Raw genomic sequence first — 23,709 nt, 5'->3', positions numbered from 1 at the left:
AAATTTCCCCAGTAAAAATAAATTGCCAGGAGTTTACCATAAGATACAAAACAAGGACTGATGGAATATATATGCGATCACACATTTAAATACAATTTAGGTCTCAAGACATTTAAATTTTGAAGCACTAATACCATGGATTTAGCACAGGTATCAATTATCTGAAGAAATCTGCTCAGTATACCACTGTGGCCAAAAGGGTTAAGATAGTGCTACCAACTTAGTGCAGTTAACTGCAAAACACAACACATCACCCTCATTCACAACTCCAGCTGAATCCACACCTGTAGCAATCTATCAACACATGGGAGAAAAGCCAAAAAGAATTCAGAAAATCTCCAGTGGCTTGAGAAAAATGATAAAGAGAATGGAGAGAAGCCCAAACGAGGTCCAACTGCAAAATAAGACAAAACACTGCAAATTGGAAGAAAAGGATTAAGCTAGCACATAACTCAGTTTTGCTAAATCACAAGAGAATTAAACCACCCCCTCAGAATATCCATCTGTCCGTCACTTGTCTCTTTCAGGAGATGTGTATCTCATAACCCAAAAGAGGTCATCTTCAATAATGAGGAGTTGATTATTGCTTTACATGTGATTAGTAATATTCTGGGTTCATAGTCAAAAACATAGCATATGCTAATCATATAGCTGACTCCAAGAAATGTTGCATAATTACATGAACTACACAGCTACATTGTGTTACTGAGAGAATTCAAGCTCATTGGAACTACATTCCAAAATTCTCTAGCTGGAGGAAATGTAACCTGGCAGTAACGACCTTTGAAGACAGAATATTGGACTAGATGAACCTCTGATTTGGCACAGTAATGAACTATGCATGTTTTCATGAAAGGTCCTTCAACTTTCCCTGCAGGGAAAACAATATAGCATTTAATTTTTAGACAGGCAATTATATGCAGATAAACACTTCAGTCTTCTGGAGGCACTGCAAAAATTATTATCCTAGCAAATAAATATGTACCATTTAATGCCTTAACTGTAACACTGTTAAATCGTAACTATTTAAAATGATGAATTCACTGCATTTTTAAAGCTTTTCTAGCTACACCTTGAATCGATAAACTTCCTGGGGCTTGCTTAAACACTAGCTATTAAACAAAAATGAATTCCAATGCTTTTTTAAAGTTGGACGATCATTTTGCCTTTCTCTGGATAAAGTCAATAAAGATTTAGGCAAGGAGATACAGGCTGAGACCTTAACTGATTTCAGTTAATTATCCGTTCAATGATCCATTCGCAGAAAATGCAACGTGTTTGACTTATGAAGTGAGAAGATCGACCCTCACCGTTGCCCATGGACTCTCTTTCTCCTCACCATAATGAAAAACCATCATCTTGGTTCTTCTGCGTCACTAGTGCTTCCTCTGTTTTACTAGTCCCCCTGCAATCCCATCCCTGTGTTCTGCAGGCGGTACTGTGGGCGGGATGAAACAGAGCCACCGAAGGGAAAGAGCTGGTGTAATCACTGGAAGCTGCCTCACAGCCCAATTTCACCAACGTTTATATTTCTATTCACTCTTTAGTTCACAGAACAAGTGTAAAATAAAAATGCCTGAATTGAGTTGCATTTCCATTCTATATCTCCGTTGTCTTCTTGGAGACCCTGCTCAAAAAAGGAAGCCCAAAAGAGAAAAGGCAACGAGAAACTGCATAAAAGATCACAATGAAACAAAGAATCCCTTGGGAATAACACAGACCACTTTACCAGAGAGGAATTCTAAAATATTTAGAAAGGATCCATTGAAGAATGAGCTCAATTATTTCCTCTCTTATCACACATCAAAAAGACTTGAATTAGAAGAATTTTTTTAAATGTGACATTCAGGAAAACATCGAGTTAAAAATACCCAGCAGCTACCTATTATATTTAATAAGAACCATGTTCCTTTAAAGTGACCTAAATAAAGCATAACTATACTGATAAATTTGCCATGAATACAGAAAAAAATCAACTTAAAAATAAAGTTTTCATTTACTTTTTAAGATGGTTTATGTAGTAGTTGACTTACTTGGAGGAGAAGTGAAACATGAGACAAATATAAACTTTACTATTTTAAATAACTTATTTTATGGTTCACATTATTTTTAAGAACAGAGAGAAGAATATGCTCCAGATATGGGCACCTACACAGAAGGAAGAAAGAAAAAAAAGAAAATATTCAAAGAATGTAAAATTTTATGTGAAGTGTATTTTATTCCATTCCACATTATATCAAATTTAATAGCTTTAGGAAGCAGAGCAAATAATGTTCCTGATGTCTAGCTTTTAGTGTGTGTGTGTGTGTGTGTGTGTGTGTGTGTGTGTGTGTGTGTGTACAGGCTTGCCTTGCTCATACTGCATGAGTTTGTAAATTCTCTTTTCCCGAATCATCTCGTTACATCTGCAGTCCAAGCATTTCTTTCCAAAAGGAATTAGGGCCAAGCAAGACAAAGAATTTGCTGATACACATCTGTCACTCCAAGAATTCTCCTGACAAAGCCTCCACACCCAGTTTCATTACTTCCCTACTATAAAAACACTTTCTGATCTGCATTTATTCGAATCATTACAAATCCAAAACTAACACAGCACAAAGCTGGCTAAGTGAACGCAGGACCTTAGCTCTAAACTCAAGTGAGGCAGCACTTTTTAAGGCAGTGGATCTCCAGCCTGCATTTTAGGCTAATATGCTACATTTCATTCTGAGTTCAATTATTTACTGAAGGTTTGTTTAGATACAATTACAAAGCTCCAGGCTTTAGACTCTAAAATCCAACTGTCTCTCTCTCTCTCTCTCTCTCTCTCTCTTACACATGCACACACACACACACACACAGAGATACACACACACACACATGCTTAGGTGGACTGAGAAGGGATAAAGAGATACATATTACGATTCATAATGGGCAAACCAGAATGGACCTAGGCATGGATTACTAAGTCACTGTTTAGGGTTATAAATCAGAATCTCAGTGAGTGTAAATAATAAATGTTATTTTAAGCATTTCTTGATTCCTTAAGTATTTAGTAATGATCATATCCTTTTATATAAAGTGCTCTTTTCTTACTGTTCCATCATTCCATGATCGAGTGTCATCACTGCTTCTGTGCTGATTTAGGGTCAGTGAATAAATTCAGAACCCCAGAACCGTCACGCCTTGATGTTACTAACACTGATTAGAGTGTAGAGTTGAGCTGTGTCACCAAGAATCGGAAAAAAAACACCCACCACCAAAATGTCTGGGCGTCCTGAAATGGTAAGTTACCTAGGAAACTCTCAGGTTTTCCCATCTGGGCTTTTGATAGGGATTGCTTATTTAGTTTACTTGGTTTTGATGGCAAAAAAAGCTCTACCATTCCAAGAAGGTCATTTGCCTAAATTTACCCATTTATATTACATAAGAAGTGACTTTATGGAGTAGCTAGGGGTCTGGGGAGATGGCTCAGTGGAATAAGCACTTTCCTGGCAAGTGCAAGGTCCTGAGTTCAATACTCGGTTCCACCAAAAAAAAAAAAAAAGAAAAAAAAGAAAGAAAGAAAAAGCCAAGGAGTAGCTAACATTAAATATCTGCTAATAGTTTATGGAACTGAAGTGCTATTCAACTTACAGAGATAATGTTTTTAAATAATAGAATAACTTTTAAGGTCATTTAAAATAATCATTATTTATTTTTAAAGTAAAATACTTTTTAGTTCTTCTACTTTTGTTTTTGTTTTTGGTGCTATGCGTAGGGATGGAGCCCAGGGCCTCCCACATGCTTGCCAAGTGCTCTAGTACTGAACTACCTGCTCCGCTCTGAAACTACAGTTTTAAACTCACTCCTGTATCTTATACTGTAGCTAATATGATGATGACAATATCCAATGCATTAATTATTGTTACTATCATACTGGTCTGTTCTGAAACTCTTTTGTTGCTCTTTTTATTTTTCTCCTCTCTTTAAAATTAAAACAATTTACTCAGAAATTGTGTTAAAAATGTAAACTACAACCTTGTTGTTTTTGTGGTTACTTTAAATGTAGAATATTTGAGAAAGAAACAGAAAATAAACTTTACAGATTAAAGTAAAAGCTAAAGTCACACAGGATGGAATTTTTCTATACAGGAAAGAATAATCTAGTTTTATAACTTCACTGAGCTCTGAACTTTTCAAGTTTCTCCTAACTTGATGCCACCTGTGAACACTGAGCCAGTTTGAGAGTTTTCTACCAAGCTTAAAACTTATGTAAGATTAAGTATCAAAAACTCCTGAGTACTGTCATGCATTAAAAACTGCTCTGAAATACTAATAGTACAAGTGATCTTACTGTCCTGTGTTTCACTTGACCCTCTATTTTCAAGATATACTGCTTACAAAAATGACTGAGCCGCCCCCTTAACTCCCCCAGTCCGTGCAGAGCAAGGCCCAGGCCCCCGGCTCCTATAGCTCAGCAGAATGACTGGGTGGTCGCCTCACACAGCACGGAGTCCCAGCGCTCTTTCTGTCTGCACATCTTACGTCTCTCTGCTTTGCACGAAACTAATTAACGCCAAATCCAATTCCTAATGCCCCAAGAAGATGAAAATTATTTGTTTCTATTTTGATAGCTAATTAGAAGGAATAAGGATCAAATAATCCTATCTTATACTGCATGCTATTAATGAGGCAAAGGGATGGATTACATGTATACAATTGCTGCCATATCTAGAAGAATCAGCGACAAGTATAGCATACTAGCACATAATATATACTTGCTCTATGACAGAAAAATATAGCTGCCATGAGCATTTTACTCAGATTTGTATTGTTTTATTGTACCAAGAAAACCCTTACCAACACTATATGCTGCACTGAGTGGCACAAGACACCAGTTCCCATCTCACAATGAACTCAGATTCCTTAGTGTAATAAGGTAAGTCACATCATTAATATCCTACTAAGGACATATGCTTATTATTGTCATGGTACTTATAATACTTTTGTTCTCCATTTAAAATTGAGGCCTGGGTTTTGAGAGAGATGCAATGAAAATATACAAGCCTAAAAGTCCATTGTGAACCCAGTCTAACCACAAACAACAAAATGCTGCTCTATTCCTCTATGGAGTGGCCTGCCAAAGGCAAGTCATCATTTCTGCCAGCTCCCAGTAACCAAAAAGACAATGCCAAGTTAATGCTGAGTTTAATAATTTGATACCACTCTCAAACTCTAACAGTATTCCATTAGAAGAGTCTTTTTAAGGGTTGTTTTCTGATTTTGTAAACAGATTTGCCAGTTATTCAGTTCTGAGCGTAATTTCAAATCTAAGTGTATCATAAGAACAGAATGGGATAAAAAAGTAAGGTTAATTCAAAATAACAGGGCCAGCCGGATAGCTCAGTGGATTAAAGTGCCTGTTTAGGCAGATGCAGGACCCAGGGGATCAATCCTTGGCCTGCTGTGCCAGCTCCACCTCCAGGGTACTCTGAGAAGGCGACTGAGATTGGGTGTGGTGACTCACGTCTATAATCCCAGCGCTTGGGAGGCTGAAAAACAAGAGGATCACTACGAGTCTGATCTGTGTAGTGGGACTCTGCAAAACCTATAGACACTGTACTAAATACAATAAATAAATAAATGAAATAACATCTAAGGGAGCATATTCCTAGTATTTCTAGAAATATTTCTATTAGCATTTTTTAAAAAAACTAACTTTGATCACATCTTCTTTATTGATGTTATAATTAGTGGTACCTTAGTCAATGTAATGCACAATTTCCATACACAAAAATTCTTTAAGACACTCAGTGTTGCAATTGACAATTGTATCTGATGCACAGTATATTATGCTATAAACTTTCAAAATCGCCTTTATTTTTTTCTTAGTGAAGTCTGATTTTTATTTTACTGTACCTGGAATTCTGAGGTTCCGAAACATCGGATTCTGTGCACGTTTTCTTTACCTGAAAAAAAAACAGTTCCCATTACATTCTCGTATGAAGTTCAGCGGCCTCTCTCAGGCCTCACACTTGCTAAAGCAGACACGGCCCGGCTCACCACGACCTCCATAAAATATTCCTCATATTTTATAGCAACAGCGTGCAGTACTAAACTGCCTATTGCATTATTATCCCATGAACAGCTGCCAAATATACTCCCTTGCTCTCTGCTAGTATGTAAAATGTTCAGCTAAAATAGCTGGAGACCAGCTGGGCTAAAAACAAAGAAACCAAAGAACTAAGTTTCCCAATTTGGAACTAGAAAGTCATACTGTTCTCAATCCTCTAAGAAAACTTTTTTCCCCAATGATACTGCTTCTGTCTCCTATAAATGCACACACACACACACACACACACACACACACACACACACACACACACAAATGTTTCTGAGAATAAGCACAGTGTTAGCTGACGCATTCATGCATTAATTTTCATGGTTTTAGCCCAAGGATTATTTGTCTTACATGTTTCAACATATCATTTAAGTGTAGATATTTCTCAGAGACTTCCCCAATATATTTGCAGCACATTTCACAGGCTGTCTTTCAATTTTGAGGGTTTTAACCCTTAAAAAAATAATGAGAATAATTCTTGCCTGTAGCATATTCTATGCATTTCTGTACAGAAGTATGGGGCTCATTCTCTAAGGTAAAGCACATACGCACCATCTTTCATAAGTTAACGTCAAGTGCAGATAGTTTCATCTAATTATTATGTTCTTAAAGTTAACTCTATATGCATAATAGTGTTAATCTTAAAACTTCTTTAGTTAAAAATGACAAGTTCACAGTATACATTCATAAACCTACTGCCTAATATTCTAACTGTCTATACTGACATGGACTATCTATGCAACCTACAGAGTAAAGGATGTTTTAACTTCTCATATGCAGCTTAGAAGTGAAAAGAAAAGTCTACTGGTAGTACACCATGGCCACACTGTGTGATGCAAAGGACAAAGTGAATGGCAATGCTGAAAAGCTAGCTTTGAATTTTAGAGATATAGCATTATGTTTCTACCTCACAAAGTAGTTCTTTCGTTCTGTGACTCAGAAGAATGGTTTGAAACCAAACACAAAACTCTACGCTTTGAACAATCAGTATACTTTCTTTGTCATTGCAACCCTAGACAGTGTCATGTGGGAAATCAATTATTTGCTTGATGGGATTTGTTCTCTCCTTTGCTTCCTGTGTATACATTGATGCTCTATGAAAACAAAAAGTGACTTGCAAAGACACTGCCATTTGTCCTACGCGCTAGCCTCCAGGCCCTTCTCATGGAGTTCAGCATCGCGAGATGGAAGAGTGCAGAAATGTCATCAAGAGCTATTACTAAAGAAAGAAGGAAGAGGAGAAAGAGGAAGAAAGGAAGGAGAATGAGGGAGGGTGAGGGAACAGCAGAGGAGGGAGGAAGATGTTACCACATGTGACTCATACCTGTAATCCCAGTTTTCTGAGAAGCTGAGACAAGAGGAGCACAAGTCCAAGCCAAGCTTGGATAACTTAGTGAATTGGCAAAACCCTGCCTCAAAATTAAAAAGGATGTGAATATACCGAATTGTGAAAGTCCTGAGTTCAATCCTGAATAGTGATAAAGGAAAAAATAAAAAGAAATAAAATAAGGAAAAAAATAAAATTTTAAAAAGGAATAGTTTTCTTAAAATATCGTCAAAGAGTTTACTGTAAAATCTATACAACTCTTGTCCATTAAAATTTGTCCAAGCAAACTAAACTAAGTGGGAAGGATGTCAGAAAAGAGAAGCCTTTTTTCCCATTAGTTCTGTCCCATGACCTCTCACTGAAAACTATAGGAAATGCCCAATGAATACACAGAAGTCACCATAAAATGAGTGCCATTTTCCCAAAGATAATGATGGTTTAACATCGCGATGAAGAAAGTCCATGATACTACACAGGAAGGGCACGAATACACTCAATCAGGACTCAGAGCCAGTAAGCTTTTCCTACAACTAAACACAAAATAGTTTCAGAATACTCATTGCTTTCCCAAGCATTATCCTCCAAATATCTTACTAGAAACTCCTGATTATTTTAAAATTGCTTCAAAGACATGACTGCAATGCAGAGAGCAAACCTACTGAATTACTTACCACTTAATACAGAGGTTGGGCTCATAACCACTCACAGGAAGAAGGGATCGTACACCCATTTAGATATTGTTGAAGTGATGCATGAATCCACAGAGGATGTTAGCACAAGTTTCTCTCATCTTCTTACAGTCAAATGAGGAAAGGGTAATATTCAGGATCCTGTGACTACCAGAGGGAAGGTTTTGGCAACTAAAACAAAAGGAGTGGCTTCAGAACTGAGTCTTAAAGATATAGACCTCAAAGACTCAGTATAGACCAACCAGGCAGTCCTGTCATGGGTCGGACAAAAGAACCCAATGTTCAGCCCTTATATTGCGTAAAGAATTTGGAACTAGCCTTTAGGCAACGTTGATTACTGAAGAGGTTTACAGAGATATTTTGAATAGAGATGGCTTAGAAGATAGTGGAGACAAAGGACAAGAAGAAGGTCAAAAGACAGGTAAGAGCATTGTGCAAGAAGGCAGGAACACAGAGGCAGTACCGACCTTGCACATACTTACTTTGCTACATTCTCAGCCCTGAGAGGATGCTCCTCAAATTCTGGTTTGCTAAGAATATCACTCAACCTACCGCTAACAGATGAGAAGATCTGAACCAAGACAGGAACCATGGAGGTGCGTGTGCTGGTGCCCCCACTCGCCCCCGCACTCTTGAAGTGGAGGTAGCTAAGTCACCAATTTAAACCCAGCCCAGGCAAGTAGTGACTATAGAAGACTTCATCAAAGACAAATAAAAAACCTGCTTCAGGATGTAGCTCACTGCCCAGGACTTGGGTTCAGTCCCAGTATTACACGGACACAAACCATGGAGAGAAACAAGAGGATATGTCTTTGTTTATTTGTTTGTTTGTTTGTTTTGGTGGTACCAGGGATTGAATTCAGGACCTGTGCTTGCCAGGCAAACACTTATTTCACTGATCCATCTCTCTGGCCTCCACAAGAGGATATTTCTGACAAACTTTTTTTAATGAAATTACCAAACTATTGTAAATAATTGAGCTATTAAGTGAAATATGACCTGATCATGTCATTTGTCCTTGAAAAGAAATTTTAGATATATCAAAAACAAAAAGAACATTATTTATAACACCTTCAGATTGCTTCAAGTCCCTGTGTTCATTTTTGTGGTGCTGGCGACTATTACACGCTCTGCAGGTACTCTGCCACTGAGCTACACCTTTCGTCCCCAAACTCTTCTTTCTGATTTAGTGGAGAGAAGGTAGATAAGCCAGAGACTTACATGCATATAGTGTTTTCTTGATCATGTAGTGAGAAATCAAAAGAACAGCTTTCACTAGCTGGAACCCTGTCTTCCATTTGAGGGGTTAATGATGCTGCGTTAAATAGCAAGGGCTGGGCCATAGCTGCTATGAAAGAAAAGTATCTCCCTCGGAGTACGTGGAGCCTCTGTGTTCAGGGAAATGCAAATTTGCTTTGCAATTGGTTTTAATAAAGTAGCAACAAGCAGACCAAGGAATGAGGCAGAACTTCATGCCCAAAATTTAAATCCATCCTATTTTTCATATAATACATAGGACAGTGGGTAAATATGCCCCTCCAAAAGGGAAAGATGAATCATGCCAGATGCATTCAAGTCAGCTGTCATAAAATGTAGGTAACCTATTTTTACCTCTTTTCATAGAAATTGTAAAACCATTTGTCGAAAGAAAGCATGCTGAAAATTTTTAAGCATTCGATGAATAAACAAATATCAAAATACTGAATTTTGGGGTCGGGGAGATAGCTCAGTAGAATAAGCACTTGCCTGGCAAGCGTGAGGGCCTGAGTTCAATCCCTGGTTCTGAAAAAAAAAATACTAACTTCTTAGGGCCAGCCAGATAGCTCAGCGGACTAAAGCGCCTGCTTAGGCAGAGTGCAGTGGTCAGGGTTAGCTCCCCCGCCATACTGTGCCGGCCCTGTCCCCAATGTGCTTTGAGACAGTGATTGAGACTGGGCATGGTGGCATATGCCTATAATCCCAGTGCTTGGGAGGCTGAAAACAGGAAGATCACTACGAGTCAGAGCTACATAGTGAGACCCTGTAGATCCTATACCAAATACATAAAACCTCTAAATTTTTCCACAAATAAGTAACAACTAAGATCGCTGAGCATTTTTATATGCTTGACATAATGCTTAGGTAGATATTATTTTCTCCCCAGATCTCATATGATCATGCTGTAAACCAAAATAAATTAATCTGCATGCAAGTTATGCAGCAAATTACAAAGTCAGATCAATAAGGGCTAGTTAGAAATATCAGAATTTGAAACTCATATACATATAAATGAAAACTAGTAACTAACAAACCATTCTTAGATCTCTTGCAAATGGGAAGGGGTCCAGGAGACCAAGGTGAAAGGGAGAGGGAGAGGAGAGGGAGAGTAAAAATAAATAAAGGTATACCATGCACAGGAACCCAATGACCTTAATAACTGGAAACATACATGTTATAAACATGAGCTAAGACTAATAATGACAACAAGAATGAAAAGAAATTTAGAGGAGGAGGTGGGAGAGAAGGGAAAGGGGGTTGAAAAAGTAGCAAGCTGGGGGCTTAGGAGATGGCTCAGTAGAATAAGCGCTTGCCTGGCAAGTGCAAGGGCCTGAATTCAATCCCCAGTTCCGCAAAAAAAGAAGAAAAAATGAAAAAGCAACAAGCTGTATTGTGTACATGTACTATCTCCCCAAGATGATTGAAAGGTACATCTACTGCAAACATGTACTAATAGAAAAGAAAAATTTCTAAAAATAATTGAATTTCTGTAATTTCATAATAATTATTATCATTTATTTAACTATTATTCTCTTTCATCTGTCTCTCTGTCTCTCTAACTCTCTCTGTCTCTCTCTCTCCATCTATCTATATGATAGTTATGAGAGATAAAAATCTTATTTTATCAGTGAGAAACGGAACTTCAAAGATATTATAAAACATATCCATGTCCACTGGTGCCATTGGCATGGCTAGAATTGGACTGCGAATTGACTACATACCAACTCTTTCATCCCTGGGCTAGATTTGCCAGTTGCTTTTATGAAGTTGTTCTTCCTTTCTCTTGAGAGATTGTTGAAATACACAAAATATGTACATACATGGATGAATCTAGAGTACACACCTATAAAGCCATCATCACGCTGTGCTATGAACACATCTGTCATCTCCAAGTCTTTTCCCTCCCTCTACTTGTGTGTGCACATGACACACATGCATGAAATCTACTCTACTAGAATAGTTTTAAGAATACAATACTTTATTATCATTTCTGAGCATTATTTTATAGAGAGGAGCCTAAGAATGTCTTGTCTTTTACAACTAAAACCTTGAACCCTATTTTAAAATTAAGAATTGAGATGAGAGTTTATGGAACAATTTTGAAAGAAGAATCTACTAGTTATTTCTTATTATACATCAGCCATTAAACACATCTGTTAAACTGACTCCTGAAGTACCTAGTTTTTAAGTAAGCATAGTAACATGTAGATTTGAGGTTGGTGAAATGAAAGGAGTTTTGAAAAAATTATCCAGATACCTCTGATATCTACTGCCGCCACCCCCCCAAAATAGCTGCAAGAGAAAAGTATACTTTGAAAAACAAGTTATGCTTTTGTCTTGTCTTGTCTTGTTTTGCTTTTTCCTGTCCAAAACAGCATGATACACTATTTCCAGGAGGCATTATATTTACCATGTGGCTACTAGAAAATTTAAAATACACTCATGTTTGGCATTATTCTACTGAACAGTCATGACCTGGACTAACAAAAACCTGCCTGTGTGGATCCTGAATTCCAGGGGAAGAGACAGAAAATATGCAAACTGGTGAACAAAAGTGCAGTGTCAGCAGGAACTGGGAAGATAGTGAAGCAGGAAACTGGAGTAGAAAAGCCTGGTCAGTGACGCTGTCTTTGATAGATGGTATTTCCTAAAGTTATACTTCGTATTTCCCAATAATAGTCATTTTCAAGTACTTCTAGGCCATACCTAGATTAAAAATAGGGAATACAACTTTTAAATAAGCTAGAGAGAAATGTAGGCTTTAGAATAGTGAGTTATGAATGGTTTGAATGTCAGGGAAATATATAAAATATCATAAATTCTAGAACATTTTGTATTAGGATAATTAGACAAGCATAACAACCAAATTTAACATTTTTTACATTTTATCATCATTAAGTCCTTTGGGGAGGTCATGAACTTTTTTTTTAATGGAATAAGATAAAACAAAATTTAATAACAAAATAATAGAAATGATAGGAGAGCAACAATAGTCAATACATTATAGTTGCTATCTTTAAAGTAGTTGCTCAGGGTACAAGATAGAAGGAAAGACAGAACTAACTCATGCAAAAGCTCACAAAGGACTTTCTTTTATTTCATTTACCATTTTCTAAAACAAGCTGGAATCAATTATCTCAATTATTTTGTACTTAATCTTGTTTATAATTCCTGAAACATTAGCAATAATAAGAAATGTAAAAGATGGAATAATGGAAAAAATGTTTTCAAGACTTCTTTAGAAACTTTGGTTTTCAAATGAAGTTGAATGATTAAGCTTAAAATGCACCTTTCAGCGATGGCAAATCACTTCTGCAGCTAAGTGTGCAAGACAAAAAACTTTAGAAACAAGTTCTTTGCTGTAAAAAATGATTTATTATATATTTTATGCATAAAAGGTAAAGCAATATATCCGCATTGAACTGAGTAGGAAATGTAATGTAAGCTAGAGTTGGATGTTATCACTCAAGGAAAACAGGGCCCAATGCACAGATTCAAAAATGAAGTCTTGTCTTCAAATACAAATTGTTTTGTCAGATCTCATATACCTTAGTAAGATTATTGCGGGACAAAATCTGGAACTACAGAAAGTGGCACACACAGAGATGGCTGCCAGCAATTTATTCCTGTCAGCTTTGTATTTCAAGTATGAAGACAATGCTCCTGTGATTGAAGAAATGATAATTACAAGAATATTATGGGGTCACACTTTTATATAAAATATATGTGTACTTCATAAAAATCATTTCATGGGTAACTTTAATGAAAACATTGAATAGTTGCCTGAGCAAAGGGACACCTCACTTCAGTTATTTTCACTTTCTCATTAGTAAAATGAAATACAAATACAAGGTTCTCATTTATAAGTTGAAGTACAAGTGGTTAGGTCACATTTTTGTATTTTCTAACTCCTTTATTCAGAATAAAATAATGACACTTTAAATTATTTTCTTGTAAGTATCCCAGGTTTATTTTAGGGATTGAAATTATGTTTTCCTTTAGTACCTCTCTATTGAATGATCCTTTGTGTCATATTAATTTTAAAAAAATTGATAACTGAGTGATACATTTTGATGTACCAGATCATCATGGTCTCTATTAGCAGCATTAAAAATATATTAACATATATATATTAACCAAAATATAGTCTCCTCTACCCTATTTCAGAATGTATGCATAACATAAGAAACTGTAAAGGTATGTGTATGAATTAATTTAAAAATGAGGTGCAGATAATTGTACTTAGAAGTTTCAGTAAACTACCATTTACAATATATCCTTTTGTAAAAATTATTACAATATTTAGTTTCTTACAGCAATTAGTGACTACTTATGCTTATACCCTAAATATAATATTTACAAGTTAACGCTACTCTAGACTTCAAGGAAGAGGCGCATTGTGAGGTGATGGCTTAGGGGCATCTGGGCTCCAGGTAAACACTTGATGTGCACAGCATCACCATCAGGTTTCAGGGCTGCCAGCTTATAGGGCTTGGAGATACACAAGCTTGACTGTTAGAACTGAAATGTCTCAACATTTCTCAAAAAGAGGTATATGACTTTTGGATTTTTTTTGGGGGGGGTGGTAAACACTATAATTCATTTCTTTAACTTTATGTATTTATTTATTTATTTGTTTTATTTTAGGCGGAACCAGGGATTGAATTCAGACCCTTGTGCTTGCCAGGCAAGCACTTATTCTACTGAACTATCTCCCCAGCCCCCATTTCTTTAACTTTTCATTTATCTCTTTAACTTTAAAAACTTGATAGATTCAAAAATATTTACATGCAAAAGTTGGCACAATGAACTTTTAAAAATGGGTTTGTGTTCTCATAGGTCCATTTGAATTGGACTGGTTTTTCAAGGAAAATAAAGTACCTTTTCATCAAATGGTGGCCAAACCAAAGTAGAACCTAGAAATTGGACTTGTAGTAATCTAATTACTAAGTTGCATGCAACTTTTTTATAAACTATCTCCTTTAAAAAAATCTTACAGCTCAAAACTGCATACATCTCTGAAATCTTTTATATGGAAATGTGTAATTTTCTCTCCTCTCTTTTCTGGGTTAATTCTTTTCCATCTTCTTTGTAATTCCTTACCTATGCATCTCCCTGGCATTACCAAGTGCCAGTTCTCCAAACTATCACCTATTGAAAGTATTCTAACCCACAGCTAGAGGTTTTCATGTCTTCAACCTAAAGTAAAACTGATGTCATCCTTCTTTAATTTCTGCATAACAAAGATACAGCTGCACTGGCAACAGTAGACAGAATAAACATACGGATTAAGAACGGTAGTGTTAGAAGGTTAATAAATAAAAATGCCAATAACCTAGAGTGGAAATTATCTTGCCCCTGGTGTATTGTGCTGTCAAGGGCAAGATCTTATTTGATTTCTGGCCCTCAGTACAGGGGCTCCTGGGATGCTGCTTTGGGGGAGGGAGGTTAGATAAAATCACACACTAGGGAGGAATTATGTTTTAAGTGGAAAAAAATCCCATAGTCTATAACTCTTCATCAACGACAACTGCCTCAATAGCTTTCAAATTATCTGAGAGTTCACAGCAAGGTTGAATTTGTTTAAAAAGCAACTTAGTTACAATAACATGAGAAAACAAAGCATAATTATTCATGCACAGTACATAAACTTTAAACCAAATGCTGAGCCACATTAATCCTTAAAGTTCAAAAACACCTTTTCTCCTTGACTATGTCACAGTTCTTGTCACCTGTTGTAAATACTGCATACACTGCATGAATTATTCAGAGATATTTCTAATGCTTTCTAAAGTTGCATTTTTCATTATTTTCCACCAAGGTAAAGTTAACACTGTTCTTAAAATGCCACAAAAAGAACCATAAGATGGCTTAAAAATCCTGTTAGAACCCAAATGAAAGTCCTTCGCTTTCAAGTTTGGTAACAAGACAAGGCTATCTAGCTTTAATTATATGTATAAATATGATAGGTAAGTATTTCAAAAGGCTGTCTTCACAAATGTATATAATTAAAATCTAAAAACATATTCTGCATCTTTCTTATTTTCCTTTATATAAAGCTATTGTTTGCATACAGGGTGTTTGTTTTCTTAGTCCTGTGTGTCACAAAAAGGTAGTATAATTGTTTAAGTGAACAACAAAAACCAACATGAAATATTCTATTATAAACCAAGAACCATTACTTAGTGAGCACAATGTTAATTATCTCAAATATATTGCAATTAAAACTTTTGACACCACTGTGAATCTTTACTCTGAACTAGGAAGCAGTAATCCCAAGTTTTATGGACCAGAATTCCTAGTTTTAGACTCCTTTCCATGCATGTAAAGCTTTACGAATTCTCAGGCATAGTGCTTTCAAAAACAATCTTAAGAATTTTTCCTCATCCCATAAATAGAGAGCACTTGCTAATGTCTTAGGCAACATCTTGTGCATCTTTGTTTTCATACCCCGTTTTAAAGGTACTGGAATGTTTTGGCCACAAGGTTAAGAAAAACTTCCTCATTTATCATGACCTGCCAAGCACAACAGGACCCCAGACAACACAGGCCTCCCCCTTAACAAATTCTGCTCATCTTAGTCATGAAACTTCAAAAGAATTTGGCCACAGGCAGATTAGATAGCATGAGTTTTAAAGAATACACATTAATCATTGAGCAACATGTGATAGGGCATCTAATGCTGTGGCATGGTAGGTACAGATGATAAGCAATTTTTAAAATTCAAACAATAGCTGACTTTACATTTTGGTTTATCCATCTAGAACTGTTGGGTCCACACACAAGCATTTCCATTAAAGAGCCTCTGGCTTATCGGTGTGTGTGTGCAAGTGTGTGTGAACATCAAGAGATTTAGAATGAATATACATAAATTTCTACTGTGCCTAGTGGAGTAATCATAACTCTTAAAGAAAATAGAGACATTTTTCAATCTTAAAAACAAATTTATACAGTGCAAACAAAATTTCAAAGATAATTTAAAATTGAACATCACATACCTGTATGCATGTGTAGATAGTTATCTTGGGTATAACTATTTTGGCACAAAGTCTTGACAATTAAATATATAGCATATAAGGGCTATATTTTTAATTTTATAAACTGTACTTTGATCTATTAAAATATCAATTTAAAAATACTTCTAAGATGTTGGCGTTAAATTCTTTATTTGTGAAATTAAAATCTATAAGAAAATATGTATTGGTAGGATGCAGCATTTTAATCTATTTTCCACAATACTATAGTGGAAATACTATACTTTATAGTTATGAATATAAAAATCTACTTTAAAGTCATGTTACATTGAATCTATCTTGTATAACTATTGCTGTAAAAAGCTTATCAATCACTTTTCCTTGTCTTCATAGAAGAATGAAATTCTACATTGGCAGAGCTCATAAACCACAGAGTAAAGCATAATTTACACAAGAACAAAATGTAAATTATATGTTTCCCTTTGAAGAGATTTTCTATCAAATTAAAGAAGCAATTTCAATTACCTGCAAATGAAGGGCTTATGGAAAAACAGTTCCACGTGACACATACTTCACTTAGGTGGCCAGAAGAAATAGCCTCATTAACTGTGTGACTCCAGGTAAAAACAGAATAGTTTATCAGAAAAAGTTTTGAATGCAAAAGTTGACTGCTTACATGGAAGTGGAATATAGTCATTTGGCTTCACAATTTCTCTGGTCTTAAACATTTGTCTCTCTGTACAAATGGATCCCTTGCACTCTGGAGGCTTTCTGTGCACTCTAAACGTGAAACGGACCCTCTCAGCAGGAAGATGTAAGGGTTAAAGAGGAAAGGAATTATAGATTAGGTCTATCTGCACTGAAGGCCTCCTTCTAAGCAAATCTAATAAATAATTGAAATAGTCTTACGATTTTTTCCTCTTTGACCTCAATTAAAATGGCTTTCTGAAAGCTGGGTCTAAGAACAGTTTATCCTGATTTCCTCAGCGCCCACTTCTGAAGTCACCTGGCTTTTGTATTTCTTTGGCAGCTGAATTACCTTTAAAATTGGTTTGCATCATTTCCCTACAGTGAAAAGCGTGGCTGCCCTAGGACACACGCACACCCACCTCCCTCTCTGGGGGTGGCTTTGAGCTCAAGGAGTCAGACTGTGCAACTTCAAGAATTCCAGAAAAAGTCATTTACAAAGAATTTGGAGGAAGGAGGAAAATCAAAGTATAGATAAGAAGATTGGTCTCGTTCTCCTATTCTAGCCACCCAAAAAGTCATAAAACAATGTACAATATGGTTTCAGTATTTGCTGTTCTTATTCCTTTGTGATAAGTAATATTTGAGTACTTTAGTGAACTTTCAGTTGGAATACAAAAAGCAAAGTCAGGTAATGCAAAATTCAATTTGATGCAGTAAAAATGCCTTTGTACCGTGATATATTTTGATCTATTTTGCATAAATTGTAATAAACCTTTTCAGCAATCATTCCATTGCACGGCATTTCAGAAAACAGTAAGTGCAGCTAAAAAAAGAAACAGTAAACTGGATCGTGCTAACTGATGGTCCGTGGACCCTAGAAACGAAGAAGCAAAACTTATTGGCTGAGATAATTTATCCACCCTATCTTCTTTAGGTTCCCTCAACACTGTCTGGCAGCAAATCAGTTTTCACAGATACTTCAAATTGGAGGGTGTTTTCTTCTCCTGACTGGTGCCTTTCTTTTTTCCTCACAAGAAGGATAAAATTATAGATACAGAAAACCTTCCCTTAGTTGTCTCGAATGAAACATATCTTTTAAACTCTTATCACTGTGAAAATTCACCCGTGTTTCAGCCCCTTCATGTAATCAAGCAACCTCTCTTGATTGATTCACAGGCCCAAATACCTACTTCAATGATATAAACTAAAGCATTCCCAAGTTTCCATATCAAGGTTTATGTTCTAGTCTTCATTCATTGTATGTTCTCATATTCATTCAAATGAAGGTTAAAATGATGAAAATATTATAATTTAGTAAGGAGTTAAAATTCTTCTTGGTCTTACTATTTCAGAAAAAAAAATATAAAGGTACAAAACTGGAGTAGAATGTTCATTCCCTTAAATATATGAAATACTTAAGTATATGAAATATTTACCACTTAGATGACAACATTTCAAGCCTAATGAAAAACTCAAACAAGCACAAATTTCAAAGTGAGTTAGCCAGAAAAAAAAATTAACTTAAATAGCTGGCATTAGTTCTTTTAAACAGTGCAGCATGCAAAAAACTAGGGGTAAATTCCTGAAAGACACCTGGTAAAGTTGTGTGGTGATGTGTCATCTAGTAATTATCAATTATCACATTACCTGCTTTTCCCATCATTCACAGAAGTTAGAGTGGGTGAATCTTCATGGTATATAAAAAAGCACACTGTATTTAAAAACTTTAAGCAAGGACAGATTAAAGATTTTTATTTTTTGGCTGATTTTCTTGTCCAACCTTTAGGAACATATTTCTTTTATCATCCTTGTGCTAAAATATGTAAAAATTCTAAACTACTCGCGTTAATCAGAAAAAAAAAATTTTCTGCTGAGACATATATTTAAAATATATAACTGTCTATGTAGCATAATAATATTGACAATTCTTCTATCAAAAACTGCACACAACTTACCTCAAATTCCAAATACCTGAACCGAATTCCATGTGTATCTGGAAGTAAGTTTTGTGTGTGCGTGCCTGTGTGTGAAGCTCAACAGCCAATAAATTCCAGTCTGCAGAGTCAGGAGAACAAAGCCTGGTCTGAGGATCACAGAAGGTTCTGAGAGGTTTATGGTCTCTCACCAACATCCAGGTAGCCTTAAAAGCACCTTGCTCTGGCCGGAACCTTTGGGCGTCAGCCGCAGGGCAGTTACTTCTGTTAAGGAGGAAACCTGGAGCGCGAACACTCCTGGCTCCCACCGAAGGTCTTCCCCTCCCTTGTGTTTATAGTAAGAGGAAGGGCTCCGGAGGTCACCTCATGCACAGCGCCAGTGCTTCTGAGGGATCCCACCTACCCGCAGCATTTTTCCCGAGTGCTCTGAGTGAAGCCACGTCTCCTGACTGCCTTCTAGACTCAGTCAACCTGTGTCATGTGACACATTCACAGCCCACTGGTGCAACCCCTAAGTTAAATCCCTGAATTTAATTTTCAAAAAGTAAATGGCATGTTAAATTTCTATTAAAGCAAAGTATTTATTTTAAGAAGAAATACTTCTTTGCAAGTTAACAGAGATTAAGAATGATAATTATTTAAAATTCCTAACCACTGTTTTCTTTTTTTTTTTTTTAAGGGCTAAGAATGTAAGATTTCATTTTCATCATTCCCCACAACAATTACAAAAGTTTATTCTCTTAAGCACCTGTGTAAATCGACAGAATGAAAAGATTATTCTACTTGTTCTAATTTAATTCATTTTATTGTTTTTTTTTAAACTGGAAGAAAGGGATAAACGCAATTAGAAAAGTTCACAAAATATTATTTTATATAACATGTATTCTAAGCCCTTTTATTTTACCAAAAAGATAAACAATATGTCAGTTTTTAATGAAATGTAGATGAAACATGAATAGTTTATTTCAAGAAATAAGGATGATGCAGGTCAAGCTTATTATCTGGCATTTTAAATTCCTTTTTAAATAATTGATGAAAAAGTAATATCAAGTCACACGCACCTCTCATCCTTTTAGAAATGTGTCTCATGAAATTCAAAATAAAAACTAAATGCATTTCATAGTTTTTATAAATTTCAGCCTAAATATTTACAGGTGTCAAGGGAATTACTGAGTCCAATTTCTTTATGTAATTTTGAGATCATTTTTTCTTTCATTTTTTTCTTGATCTTTACAGCTTGGCTCTAAATGATACGGTGATCTACAGACAAAGAGTAAAAGTATGAATAATTTGTAGCACAAGTGTTTCTTAAAAAGCTTTTTGTTTTCAAGAGCTGAAAAAAGGGAGATGTCATATCCCTATTTCAGCCTTGGGTAGCAGGAACGAAACCCCTGTAACCCTAGGAACTGAAGACGGCGCTGTCTCCCCACTAGTGTTGTCTGCTTCTGTTCTGCTGCTGAGAAACTCGATAAACTACATCTTTCACCTGCAGCAAAAGTTCCACTTAGGTCTGAATGCCCGGAGCTGCCTGAGTCCATCAAATTCCATAGAATATAGCCATTCTGTTCCGGTGCTTAGAGATCCTACTCGGACAGGTGCAATTTTTGGTTCCTAAGATTGTTAGGATTTCTAAAAATAATGTCTTTGCACCCAAATCTTTTCAAGGAGTGAGTTCTTCCTGAGAATTGGAATATAAGTTAATTTTTTAAAGCTCAATGAAATATTCTTTTGCAATGGCTACTTTCTGAAGGGATTATAAGTCATTCAATATTTTCTAAATGCTTAGGCACTCAACAGGAACTCACTGAAGCAAAGCGTATGTCTATTCCTGCTATAATAGAGACTCAACCAACCATGCCGAAAACTGTGGGAAGGATAAAGTCAGCTCTTCATGCATTAACAGTGCCTGGGTGGGTTGGCATTTTCTTTCCTAAACTTGAGGAGAAGAAAGGGAGGACAAAAATAAAAATGCAGCAAAAACCTTGGAACTATACAGGAGAAAAAGTCTCTTGTACTTTCAATTCTGAAAGGGTAGAAATAACTTCATGTTTGCATGTTGAAAAATATAATATTCATCACAGTCCACATCAGATGCACCAAGATTTTTACAAATATAAAAGTAAATTATATGTATTAGAGTATAATATACAGGAGCTGGGGAGATGGCTCAGTGGAATAAGTGCTTCCCTGGCAAGCACAAGGGCCTGAGTTCAATCCCCGGTTCAAAAAAAAAAAAAAAAAAAAAAAAAAGTATATCATACATCCTCTATACTATAATTACTAAATAGGAAAATTACATAGATTTTTTAAAAATTACATTTACAGAGATTGTTGCAATGTGCTGCTTCTAATGCACTGACAACTAGTCAATGACCAGAAATATATAAACCATTCTTCCCAAAATTCATTTTCCCCATTTGTATCACCCATGAGGATCCACACCTCAGAGGGTCAGTGGCATAACAGATTTTCCACCATGAACCACATTTTAAGAAGATTCCATTCACCAAATATATTTTAGCTGACAATAACTCTCATTGCTCCATATTTGAAATCATTATACTGCCATCAATCAATGCTGATAACTATTATAACATGCTGTAGGTACAAATGAGTTGTTAAAATAGTGCAAATCAAATGACCTAGATGTTTCTAAAGTCAGCAAACCCTTACTATGGTAAACACTTGGTTTTCCTTATATTTTAAAGGAAATATTGAAATATTTCCATTAAAATACCACAGTATTCACCCTTGCGATTCCATTTGTCAGTGACATAAGCACAGTCAGTGAGGTGAGGGCTTGTTCCTCATTCTGATAACAAGCAAAAGTATTATTAACGGCCAACAGCTGATACACCAGGCGGCAGGAGCTTGCACGTTAGCGGTGCTACTGTGGCATTTACTGAATGCCTGACAAAGCAATACGCGGCAAAGCAATATGCAAATGAGATCAAGTTCACCCCATCATGACATCTGTTGGATTTGATGGAAATCCTGCTACATTTTTAAAAGCAAGAAAATGAATGCCTTTCTACAGTTTCCGTCACGTGCCCTTTATTGTCCCCTTGGTTACTCATTCTCCATAACTCTTAGCACTAAGTAGGTTCTACTCGCTTCCTGCCCTCTACATCTTTGCTGGCCAAGACACCCTCTTCCACACACTGTTCAGTAATCTATCAAGCACAGTTCCTCTCCAAAGTTCAGGAACTGCTCCAGGCTCTTTTGCAGCATTTCTTAGCACTTTATATTATTAGCTAGTTAACTATAAGAGATAACTTTCTGGAAAATTTCAATGACACATATTTGAAATTAAGAAAAAGAAAACGGGGGGCTGGGGAGATGGCTCAGTGGAATAAGCGCTTCTCTGGCAAGTGCAAGGGCCTGAGTTCAATCCCTGGTTCTGAAAAAAAAAAGAAAGAAAGAAAGAAGAAAGAAAGAAAGAAAGAAAGAAAGAAAGAAAGAAAGAAAGAAAGAAAGAAAGAAAGAGAAAAAGATAACAGAGCCAACATAAAGAACACAGAAAACTAAAAGTACATTCATATATTATTGATAGCACCTGAAAAGTCATACAGAAGGGAGAGAAAAATAATTTAAGTTTTCTACATGTACAAGATCCCAAATTTATAGTCTAGACCATATGCAATCTAAACTAAATATAAGCTAAAAGCTATATATTAGCTTTGTTAACCAGGTACCTAATATGGTGGCTCTATGAGAATAAAAGATCCAAAACCTAAGAAGCTATTTACTCAGTACATATTTAGCAAAACATATCCATAGCACTCTGTAACTAATACAGTACTAGTGGAATAATTATATATGCTATTTGTTTTTCATTGTTCTGTGAAGATTAACAAACAGTACTTTCAGCAGCCAAGTGAGTGACTTGAAAGAGATCAGATGGAGGAGGGTTTAGGGCAGTGCATGATCTGCCCCAAATCATTCAGACTCCAGGCATGCATCCTCTCTGGACCATTCCCCTGGTCTCCTGACTTCCCTGAAGCATCTAGGCTAGACATTTCCTTTTTGTTGTTGTTGTTGTTGTTGTTGTTGTTGTTGTTGCCACCAAAGGGTCATCCATTAAGTTGCAAGCCCTACATTCTAATTTGTCTCTATATACATAACTCGCTGCCATAAAAATCTCCAACATTCCCAGTGATAGGCTCCTCATTACTTTATGTCTGAACTGCCCAGTGTTTTACATGTAAGTAAAGACGGAAACCAGAATCCCTGACTTCTGCCTTTCTTCTGACCTTATATTTGGGTCATTGTAAAGTGTGCTTGGTGCAGCACTTCTGTCTTATGGCTCGGATGTGCTTGCAATGCTGCAGCTCCTGAGCCAGCTACCTGGTCAAAACCAGGAGCACTTCCTTCCTGTTCACTGTGTTTTCCTAGACTTTCTATTTATCTGTTTGGAATTCATCAATCAAGGTCCTTCCAGGGCTGGCCAATCCCTAGAGACCACAAAGGGGGCCATTCTTGCAAACTAACAAGCACAGACATTGTACCGTCAGCCATCAGCCATCGTCTCTATCAGTTTCTTATACTACAAGCCAACAAGCCAACACTCTTCCTGCTAGCAAGCATCCTGCTCCAGGTCCGGCCACCTAAGAAGCATTCCTTTAACTCAGAGCCTATTCAATTTACTCAAACTAGCTAATTTGAAGCCATTTCTCCTGCCCTGTTTTGTCAGTCTCACAAAAATTCCAGTAGAGGTTCTTGTTCAGGTTTTCCCCTCCTCCTCCTCCTCCTCCTC

General features: G+C 36.3%; 1 protein-coding gene across 7 annotated transcripts in view; it reads right to left on the bottom strand.

Annotated features, from left to right (window-relative positions):
- Eya4 (EYA transcriptional coactivator and phosphatase 4) overlaps positions 1-23,709 on the bottom strand; it is a 286,279-nt gene that overhangs the window by 144,350 nt on the left and 118,220 nt on the right. For 6 of the 7 annotated variants that reach the window (XM_023714196.1, XM_023714198.1, XM_023714199.1 and 3 more), the window contains one exon: positions 5,881-5,930. The exons of the other annotated variant lie outside the window; for it this stretch is intronic. In XM_023714196.1, coding sequence (XP_023569964.1) covers positions 5,881-5,930 — 50 coding nt within the window. The remainder of the gene's footprint in view (positions 1-5,880; positions 5,931-23,709) is intronic. 7 annotated transcript variants of the gene reach the window in all.

Source organism: Octodon degus, unplaced genomic scaffold (assembly GCF_000260255.1).
Source record: "Octodon degus isolate 3935 unplaced genomic scaffold, OctDeg1.0 scaffold00034, whole genome shotgun sequence".
NCBI classification, from domain to species: Eukaryota; Metazoa; Chordata; class Mammalia; order Rodentia; family Octodontidae; genus Octodon; species Octodon degus.
The sequence above is the reverse complement of the archived record's forward strand: the minus strand, read 5'-3'. Positions and strand labels throughout refer to the sequence as shown.